At 46.5% G+C, this 10,520-nt stretch overlaps 1 protein-coding gene across 3 annotated transcripts; it reads right to left on the bottom strand.

The window, feature by feature from the left end:
* Window positions 1-225: 225 nt before the first annotated feature.
* On the bottom strand, window positions 226-7,259 carry LOC105916502 (ly6/PLAUR domain-containing protein 1). 3 transcript variants are annotated; one of them, XM_012851040.3, is made up of 3 exons: window positions 7,147-7,259; window positions 3,555-3,683; window positions 226-974 (listed from the first exon to the last, which is right to left on the bottom strand). In XM_012851040.3, the coding sequence occupies exons 1-3, from the start codon at window positions 7,193-7,195 to the stop codon at window positions 712-714; spliced, it is 441 nt and encodes a 146-aa protein (XP_012706494.2). In that variant the 5' UTR covers window positions 7,196-7,259; the 3' UTR covers window positions 226-711. The 3 variants fall into 3 exon arrangements, with proteins under 3 accessions (XP_012706494.2, XP_035988622.1, XP_035988621.1); XM_036132729.1 differs by lacking the exon at window positions 7,147-7,259 and adding an exon at window positions 7,024-7,115; XM_036132728.1 differs by lacking the exon at window positions 7,147-7,259 and adding an exon at window positions 6,900-6,998.
* Window positions 7,260-10,520: the final 3,261 nt, after the last annotated feature.

Below are 10,520 nucleotides of genomic sequence, written 5' to 3'. Positions count from 1 at the left end.
TAGCGCCGCCTAGTGGTGGTGCAGACAGCAGTGCGACTGTAGCAGGTGGCAGAAACGTTTCCTCTATTAACTATTTATCTATTTAGCCTCTATTTACACCCAGAAACCATCTCTGTGGTGTCGGTCCCCCCCCCCCCCTCCCCCCCTCCCTTTGAGAAGCAGCTGAGGGGCGACACTCAGAAAAGATTCAGCAGAAAAGGCGTTATAGTGATAATAATAATAATTATATGTGAAAAGCAACTTTAATTACAGTGAAATCTAAGCTGTTGGTCAGAATGTTTAACTGTAATCTGGAACAACTTGTCTCTCATATATTTATTGCACCCCCCCCCCCCCTTTTAATCAGCGAGCTGTTCTCCCACCATGCTGGTTATAGTCATGCAGCAGAAATGATGAATTTCAGTTAAAAATAGGATCTTTTCTAACGTTAAACTATATTTTCGTTCTTTCCTGCTGATTTTATTGTGTGCATCAACAAAACTAACAGGAATGAGGGAATCCTGGTTAAATCCACAGATGTCCTCTTCCACAACCCCTCTGAGGGGGGGTGGTGGGGGGGGGGGGGGGGGTGTCAGCGCTGTGACCTTCACACGTGAAATGAACCGATGCTGACGCGCAGGATCACATGTAAAAACACTCCACACGTGTGAAAGCACAGACTTCAGGGCGGCGTTTCCAGACTCAGTCTCTGCAGCGTGGCGTCCAGCCTGGTCAGCAGAGGATGGAGTCCTGCAGGAGGAGCAGGAGGAGCAGGAGGAGCAGGAGGCCGGCGGGGACCCGGGGGGGCTGCAGCGTGACCGAGGCGGCGCCCGAGGACTGCGGGGTCCGCCTCTTCTGCCTGGGGCCGTTGCACAGCGGCGTGTTGCAGCAGGTGATGCACACGGAGTGCAGCCTGCCGGTGCAGAACTGCTGGTAGCCGGAGGAGGCGATGAGGCAGGCCCCCGAGGAGGCGCAGGACTTCCTGTAGTGAATCCCTGAGAGGAGGAGAGACAGAGGACAGTAATGAGATGATTACAGGCTGAGAGCGCGGCAGAGCCAACACACGCCTGATGGAGGTAATTGGGGATAAATTGCATCTATTCTTTCATCTTGGGGATCTGAACTTGAAAGGAAAAAAGCTTTTAGAAGCTTTTTTTAAATCGAACTTTTCATGCATTTAGTGCAGCAAAGTTGGATTTGGCTGTTTTTGTCAGAAACAGTCGGCGTAACAACCTGCTGAATGACGGATGAGGACCGAATCAATCTGCCGCTGCTCTCCGGCGGGTAGATCTATTCTGAATCATTAATATTCTGACATCTATGAACCAGGCAACAACCAGGCAAAACATTATGACCTCTGGAGCAGATGAGAGGGAAGAAGGAGAAAGAACAGCACTGCAAAAACGGAACTAGAAATAAGTAAAATATTCTTTAAAATGAATGTTTTTGTCCTTGATTTGAGCAGGTAAATAAGATCATTTGCCAATGGAATAAGATTTCTGCATCTTAAAATAGGAACAATTCATCTTCATCATCTTATTCCAAGTGCAAGATGTCTAAATATCTTATTTTAGGGGTCAAAATACTCATTCCATTGGCAGATAATATTATTTACCGGCTCAAATCAAAGAGAAATACACTAACTTTAAGAACATTTTACTTATTTTTAGATCCGTTTTTGCAGTGAGGGTGAGGAGCATCTCCAGGTCTGCCGGGGTTATTCTCTCCGACCCGTTGGTCATTGCTCTCATCTCTCAGCCTTATCCTCACAGGGAACCTCGCTCCATGCTCTGGAACCCCCCCCAGACCCAAACATCCACTTAGTGTTGCAATAAATCTGTTGATCGTTGTCTCCTCAGAGTTTCTCTCATGTAGTTTGCCGCCAAACATGACCTGACCACCCGGCCTGGTTGGAAACATCGTGGATGGGAGCCGGGATCCAAACAAACCGGCTCCGATGTGGAACAGAAGAGCAAAGGGAGAAGAACTGTGTCTAAAGGACAATAGATGACATTTCTCCACAGTTAATTAACACAAATGTACTTCTATCTCTAGAAAGTTTGACTAAATGTTGGTGACTGGATGTGAGGCTCTAGATGTCAGCTGTTGGTGTGCAGACGGCTCGTTTAGGGCAGGAGACGACCTCACAGCTTCATGCTGGACAGTGGAGGAGGAGAAAATCATCTTTTCATAATGTCATTAGACATAACCGGAGGGGAATGATGAGCCTCCTCTCAGCAGATGGAGACCCCAGAGAGAAGCGCTCTGATGGCGTCTCTCCTGCTGGTGGCCAGAGCAGCTTATGGATGCATGGACCTCTGCGTCTGCAGGCTCTTTGAAACGATCTTAAGACCAGAGCAGTTGGCGTGAATCACGGAGCTAGACTGATTTTTATTTATGTGACTTCAGCTGTTCTGAAAGTGTCTGAGGCTATTTTCCAGCCTCGCCGTCCTCTCCTTCATGCAGCGCCGCAGTCATGATGACACAGGCGGGGTGTTCATGAGCGTTCAGGCAGAAATTTTCTTATTAAGGAGCTGTCGAGGCCATTGTGGGCTGCTTCACACAGACAGGACGTTATTGAGTTCGCTCCTCAAGCAGGGAATAAAAAGAGGCACTCCAGTGTTTACTGGGGGACAAGTGTCCTCTGGTGTCTGGGTTATAACAAGCCGCAACACAGAGACACGCTTCCATCACCAACCGCTGCAATTTAGTCCACAAAATGGGCAAAAGTGGCTGGAAGCCCCCTCTGATGCACTCAGACGCACCCATTTCTGCCAATAAAACACTTTCTATAGAAGTTTATAAAACATTAGAAGCTGCTGGTTCTGCAACATTTACGACCCAAACAGACGTTTTTCTCATTCTGCCCGAGACACAAAGTCCTCACGGCCTTCAGAAAGCAGACCTGCTCAGTCCTCGCTGATCAGGCCGACATGAAACCACGTCTTAGTGTCTTCCTGCTTTGGGTTCTTCCTAACATGAGACCCAGAGGAACCATCCAGCCACTGGGAGATACATTTATTTCACTGTTTCCACCTCATCCTCTGGCTTTCTTGGAAAAGTTGCATCTCTCTGAACCTCCTGTTTTGCTCATGGAGAGACAAACAAACATTTGTCATTCGCTAATATTCATTTCATCCAAAACTGTTTCTCAATATTTGGTGATGTTGTGATCACTACATAAAATACTAAATCATTTATTATTGTGACACCGGCACCTAGAACTCCTCCGCTTGAGAGGTCCAGTTAGGACCCAGAGGGAGCGTCCCACCTGACTCTAAATGATAAATCCATGTCTAACCAAAACATGGATTTATCATTTGCTAGAAAAGAGTCTCTGAGAAAACAAGACGTACGTTAGAGAGCTGTGAAGTTTTCAGCGATCGCCTTACAGAACCAAACAGAACCAAACAGAACCCTGCTTCTACTCGGGTCACTTTAGATTCTACCGCTGGTACACAGCGGAGGGTTTCATGGTTAAAATATGTCTAATTAAACAATAATCCTCTGGAAAGGTTCCCAGTAAGTGATTTATTGAGCCCAAAAAATGAGCCAAACTAAAAGATCTGACTCACCGTCGTCCTTCACCAGAACCTCCTTCTGGCACATGTCCTGCACATTCACCGTGCAGTTGACGATGAAGTCGGGCGTGGCGCAGTCCTGCGTCATCTCACACTGGTAGCACTGGATCTGGAGGGCCAGTCCTGCAGCGCACACACAGAAACACGCTCTGAAGTCCCTGTTTGGACCGGAACATCGAGTCCTGGCGCTGAGATTAGGACCCAACCGCTGCGAGGAACATTTCAAAAGCACCAGAACTCCAAATCTGGCTGTGGGTAAAGCCGACCAGCAGGAGAAACCGGGGAGGATTACAGGTGATTGACCGCTAACAAGCCTAGCAACAGCCAGAACCTGGACCCAGAACCAACAGACAGAACCCAGAACCAACAGACAGAACCCAGAACCAACAGATTACACATCTGAGGACATCGCTCTGAGAAAGTGAAAACATGTCTGGATAGATTGCAGGTCTGCTGGTGGTTCCTAGAGTCTCTAAAAGTAGAATGGGAGGCAGATCCTTTAGCTATCAGGCTCCTCTCCTGTGGAACCAACTCCCAGTTTTGGTCCGTGAGGCAGACACCCCGTCTACTTTTAAGACTAATCTTAAAACTTTCCTTTGTGACAAAGCTTCTAGTCAGAGTGGCTCATGTTACCCTGAGCTACCTCTATAGTTATGCTGCTATAGGCTTAGGCTGCTGGAGGACATCAGGGCCTATTTCTCTCTCTCTGCTGAGTTCTCCTACTGCTCTCCAATCTGCATTGTTTGTTGTTATTTCAGCTTTTAACTTTTTTGTTCTCTGTCATTTTTCTCTTCATAGAAGGTACACCTGGTCTGGTGTTCTGTTAGCTGTGACATCATCAGGGGAGGCAGATCATCCACTATTACCATCTACCATAGAAAGTACTCCTGGGTCAATGTGAGCTTCTGTGCTTTCTGTGTCTCTGCTCTGTCTTCTCTAACATAGAAAGTACTCCTGGGTCAATGTGAGCTTCTGTGCTTTCTGTGTCTCTGCTCTGTCTTCTCTAACATAGAAAGTACTCCTGGGTCAATGTGAGCTTCTGAGCTTTCTGTGTCTCTGCTCTGTCTTCTCTACCATAGAAAGTACTCCTGGGTCAATGTGAGCTTCTGAGCTTTCTGTGTCTCTGCTCTGTCTTCTCTACCATAGAAAGTACTCCTGGGTCAATGTGAGCTTCTGTGCTTTCTGTGTCTCTGCTCTGTCTTCTCTAACATAGAAAGTACTCCTGGGTCAATGTGAGCTTCTGAGCTTTCTGTGTCTCTGCTCTGTCTTCTCTAACATAGAAAGTACTCCTGGGTCAATGTGAGCTTCTGTGCTTTCTGTGTCTCTGCTCTGTCTTCTCTAAGCCCCAGTGGGTGGAGGCAGATGAGCGTTCACACTGAGCCTGGTTCTGGTTCTGCTGGAGGTTCTCCTCCCTGTTAAAGGGGAGTTTTCCTCTCCACTGTCGCTTCATGCATGCTCAGTATGAGGGATTGCTGCAAAGCCATCAACAATGCAGACGACTGTCCACTGTGGCTCTACGCTCTTTCAGGAGGAGTGAATGCTGCTTGGAGAGACTTGATGCAACCTGCTGGGTTTCCTTAGAGAGGAAACTTTCTCACCAACCTGGAGGATCTGATGGAAGCTGACTTTAGAAAGAACCTTTAGATTATGTGATGTTGGAGCTATAGAAATAGCTATAATAGCTTGCTTGCTTTCGGTTCTGTCAGCCTGATGTAGAGAAGTGTGTTAAAATCCAAATAATCTTGAAACAATAGGATTTACCAAGACTGGACTCCAATCAAGACTGTTTAGGGTCACAGCTCCTTAAAGGTTCACGTTCTTTATACATTTACAGAAATGTCTGACAACATGTTTTTCGCTCCGTCACTATGGGCTAAACACCGGTGGGAACTCAGCGTAACAAAATGTGGAGAAAGTGAAAGGGTGTGAATACTTTCTGCTCCATGAACCGCATCGATTCACTGAAGTCCTTCTACTCCTGACGTTCAGGGCGGACACAACAGCTTCAGTTTTCTCTGTCTTCACTGAGAGAAAAACTGGAAACTGTCTTTATTATGATCAGCTAATTAAACATTTGTCTGAAACTCTGCAGCTGAGCCAAGAATCAAAGGAACCATCAGATTTTATACGTTTACCTTCCTGTTGAGTCCAGAACCAAACCACCAACTATTCTTTCTCATTTCTCACTGCTCTGAACACCAGACACCTTCTCCTCCAAGGACCTTCCATCTACAAGACCGTCTCACCCCACAAAGCTGCCGCGTAGAGGTTGTAAGGTTGTGGGTTTGAATCCCACAGCCCCTGAGCCCCAGAATGCTCTCTGAGGGACGGCTCAGATGCTGAGGATGAATTTCATAGGGATGCATGTTGCAAACACAGATAAAGATGATTATTATTTTCTGTTCTACGGGTTCATGTCATCATCTTTGTTCTATTTCACTAACACGCGTCTGTTTCAGCTTCTAACAGCTTTAAACACCTCAGGAAGGAATTTCCTAACGCCTGGTCCTTCAGACAGTCCTGCATCAATGACCCTCATCCGTCTGCCGCTGACAGAACCTCACGGTGCAGGGATCAGTTTGGAGACCCTCTGCCTGTCACCGACTGCAGCAGGACTCAGAGACCTTCTGGGATGGACCAGGAGCCACCAGGAACGTGGACCTGACAGACCGGTTCTCCAGATGTTGTCAGCGACCGGTCCCTGCAGCTTGGAGATGGATGCGTCATGCTTTGGGCTCGGATTGTTTCCTCCTCTGTGATGGCAGGACCGGTGCTGAAGGGTCCAGCAGAGACTTTAGAGCGACATCTGCTGCCTTCAGGGCCACAGCTTCTCCAAAGACGTCCATGCATCTTTCCCAAGACGAAGGAAAACCACATTCCAACGGCCTGGCTGAGGAAGAGGAGGGTCCGGGAAATGGACCGGTCAGCTGAGGAAGGTGCCGGTACTGCTGGAACCAAGAAACGGGACGATTCTTCCAACAAATGCATCTCCTGGAGCTCTTGGTGCCAGAAGCTTCCCCAAAGAGGAGAGAAGCTCTAGCTTCATGCGTCTCCACCACTTCTGTCTCTCACTGACAAACATGTTTCATCTCTGCTGTGAATCCACGTCATTGATTTCCTGACTGCGTCTAAAGTAACCCTAAAGCAATTATTAAAGCCGTTTTCATATTATTATTAATAAGCTACAATTATGCTTACTAATAATAATAGTTTTCCATCTTTAACTTGTTTTTGTTCTCTCATAGTTCAGGACCTGTAAATATTAAAGAATCTGCAGATTTATCCACCTTAAACATCAATAAAAGCAGAGTGGCTGATTTTCTGTCTGGCCAAACTCACCTGGAGCGGTTGTTGCGCTCAGAGCGCAGCGCCGCCGACATTCAGGCAACATGAAGGTTGGAGAAGAGCCACTTTTATCAGAGTGGGTCCAACCTGAGAGATAAAACCCAATAAACCTGCTCACCTTCACAGGTGATCCCTCCAAGCGGAGCTGTTACCTGGGAATGAAAACCCAAACCCCGATCTGTCGCGCTGGGAAGTTTGGGAATGCCGGGAGGTGTGTGGAATGGAGGCGGAGGTTCCGTACCTGAGCCGCAGAGGAACAGCAGCAGCGCGGAGAACGTCCAGAACCGCATCCTTCCAGCCGGAGACTCGGAGAGATGCTGCGCTCCTGCGTCCTCCTCCTGCAGCCGCTCCGAGTCCCGCTGCTGGTGCACGGGCATGCGCGTGCACGGCCGCCTCTTGCGTCACGTGATCAAACCCTTTATGGTTTTTACTTTCAAACACTTTTATTTTATTACCATTGTTCATTTCAGTGGTTCTGGAAACAAAAATCTAACAGAACTCAAAACAAAGTTAAGCGTCCCTTTAAATTCAGAACCCAGCAGAACCACCAGAACCCTAATGCTGTTATAACCAATGTTTCTAAACCGGAAACAACTGTTTGCAGAAATGACCAAACTTATGAAAAGTTATTATGTGTTACCATAACAAGATGTTGATGACATTTAGTTTTTATAAATCTGAAGAAGGATTAATATAATTATTCAGATTATTCCATATTTTTACTGCATCCAGAAACGGTTTATGATGGAGGACAGCATGGCTCTTCACCTGGGCGCCATGACCCAGAGGGGCGGCCTGAGCAGCTAAATAATTTCATTTTTAAGTGCATGCAGTAGCTCTCCATCTTTTTCATTTCAGTCCGATTTATTCATCCATCCCTCCATGAATCCTTCTGTTCGTCCGTCCATCCATCCACTTTTTAGGCAGACCTGTGAAAACACCGTTGCAGTGATCAGTTCTACTAAAGATAAACATGGATTAGTTTCTCCAGATCCTGCTGAGACATCAGTCCTTTAATCCTGGAAATGTTCTCCAGGTTCTAGAAGGTCCACTTTGTCTTCAGATGGAGGTTCAGGTCTGAGTCCATCACTACTCCCAGGTTTCAGGCCTGATCAGTGGTTCCTAGCTGAAGCAGCTGAAGCTGTGAGCTAACTCTGGATCTCTCCTCTATTGGTCCAGAAATTATTCCTTCAGTTTAGTTTTTATTCAGTTAAAGAACATTTTGTCTCATCCTGCATTGATTTCTTCTATTTCCTCAGAGGCTGAACTGGTTCATAGTCACCTGGTGACATGGTGATGTAGAGCTGTGTGTCGTCTGCATAGTGATGGTAGCTGATGATGTTTATGATCTGAGCTAGAGGAGCATGTAGATCTAGAACAGGAGGAACCCAGGATGGAACCTTGGGGAACCCCACATGTGATTTATGTCGTCTCTGATGTAAAGTTACCTGCTGACACTAAAAGTCCTTTAAGTAGGTTCTTCCACAGTCTGCATTTATATGGATGTCATTAAACACCTTGACTAGGGCGGTTTAGGTTTCAGTTTCAAGCGTCCAGCATCCTGAGGTGAGTGAACTCTCTGCACGGTGTGGTGGGACATTCTGAAAATATGAAGAATTGCTGCAACATTTGTGTTGCATCTGCATTGATCCGTGCCTGGTAAATATAACGCGTGTGAGTGCTGCTGTGCTCAGAGCCTGGCATGTGGTTAAATGTGCAGGAAGGGAGCCAAGGAGCGTCTTTTATCACCACTGAAATGAAGGTCAGACCGGACCAGAGAGCAGGCAGATAATCATCGGGTAAATATCCCAGGAAGGACAAGACTGGGCAGCAGGAGACTGGAGGAACTATTTTCTCTCATTAATCCTTCTGATTGTTTCAGACATCTGAGGAAGAAAAGCTGGAGCCACCGCGGGTCCAGAGTAGAGTCAACAGTCCATGTGTTGAACTGCTTCTCCTCCAGAACAAAAATGTCCTCCAAGAAGATCTTCCACAACCCAGGAACGTTTTGATGATGATGAAGGACTTCAGAGCAAAGTGAGATGAAGGACGGGTCAAACCACGTCTGTGTCTCCAGCTCCCTGCAGTCGGTGTAAAAACGGCTGCAGTTTCCATCCAGACTCCTTTTAATTAGTGGAAGGAGCGGCGAGTCCGTGATGCATCCAAGGGCTGCGGGAGAAGTTGTTTGTGATTTACAGCTCTAATCGGCTTAATTGGAACTCAGATAATTACACATTAAGACACAATTAAACAATATGAGTCGGCCGCTTTGGTCGAAGTCTAAATCAGCGTTTGTGTTTTAATCAATGAGCAGATTTACAGCAGCTGAAATTAAATCTGCAGGGGAGGTAAGGAGAGCTGTGGGGATAAAAGGCATGATGAGCAGCTGCTGAAGCTCTCACATGATTGACAGTCTTTTATTCTAAAGATGTTTCAGCAGTAAATTAGTCAGTATTTTCCACTCAAAGCAGCGGATTATGAGCTCAGAGGAGAAGTTTATCCTGTTTTCACACGATTCATTTTATATCTGTCTACTGATCCGTGTGACAGCTGCAGGATTCAGGATCCAGCATTAAGGCAGAGGTTCTCCATTAAGGGAGAGGTTCTCCAGATGTGCAATTCTGGAGAATGCTGCAGTTTGGTCACTAGCCTCTTAGTTTGAGTCTGACGTCGGTTCTGGTCTAATGAAGTTCTCTGGTTCTGGAATCAGGGGTAAAATCGTGTCTCCAACTTTAAACACCTAAATGTGACTGAGAAGCTGCGTGTTAACCTGATCCAGAGGATAATAGGTCATGTTCCTGCTGATGTTCTGCTCCGTTTTACACACGGCTGTTAGCTAATGAAGCGAGTTCAGTCCAGACATCTCAAGCTTCAAACCATCTGTCCATCTTCTGCTTAATTAAGGTCCAGAAGGAAACCCCAGACGTCCTTCCCCCACCAGCAGTCTCCATCTCCTGCTGGAGAACCCGACAGCCTCCCCGGGCCAGAGGGAACGGTTCTGGGCCGGTTCTGGGCCGGTTCTGGGCTGGTTCTGGGCTGGTTCTGGGCCGGCCCCAGGGTGTCCCTGAATGGGGACGTGTCCAGAACTCCTTCAGACGGCAGGGCTCAGCTCATTTCAGCGTGAATTATCTCAGGACCATGGATGATGGTTGGGACATTAATTAAGCAGCAAGCAGGGAAGTTTAGGAGCAAAGCTTCAAACTGCAGAAACAGAAACTGAGGAAATTAAAGATTTAATCGGATTTTTAAACAGAGTTTGTACAAAAACACCAGATACATTTCTGCAAATTACTTTTTTACAGCACAATTAATACAGCAACACAGTCCAGAACCTTTCTCTGTCTTCTCTGAAGTGGTTTATTTTTATTTATTTATTTTATATTCTTTGCTCTTTTCCTTAAAAAAGCTGCCAAACATCAGGGAGGAACCCGTTTTCAGTCAACATATAACATAAAGTTGGTGTCTAGAAAAGCTGTTAAGTAAAACTTTAGCTTTACTTTCCGTAAAATTCAGTTCATGCTCTGATGATGAGAGGATAAAGAAAGAAGTTTCAGGCCAAAAAGGTGAAATGTGACTTTATGAGCAGCTGCTGGAAATAATCTCAGCACAGTCAGG

The sequence above is a fragment of the Fundulus heteroclitus genome, unplaced genomic scaffold (genome assembly GCF_011125445.2).
Source record: "Fundulus heteroclitus isolate FHET01 unplaced genomic scaffold, MU-UCD_Fhet_4.1 scaffold_53, whole genome shotgun sequence".
NCBI classification, from domain to species: Eukaryota; Metazoa; Chordata; class Actinopteri; order Cyprinodontiformes; family Fundulidae; genus Fundulus; species Fundulus heteroclitus.
Note: the sequence above shows the minus strand (reverse complement) of the source record. Positions and strands in the feature narration are given on the sequence as shown.

What these genes read in the sequence shown, in the direction of transcription:
- LOC105916502 (XM_036132728.1), bottom strand. Translation starts at nt 6,951, where the DNA reads ATGTTGCCTGAATGTCGGCGGCGCTGCGCTCTGAGCGCAACAACCGCT. An exon ending in GAGCGCAACAACCGCTCCAG is followed by an intron (nt 3,684 to 6,899) that starts GTGAGTTTGGCC and finishes TGTGCGCTGCAG; the next exon opens with GACTGGCCCTCCAGATCCAG. An exon ending in GGTTCTGGTGAAGGACGACG is followed by an intron (nt 975 to 3,554) that starts GTGAGTCAGATC and finishes TCCTCCTCTCAG; the next exon opens with GGATTCACTACAGGAAGTCC.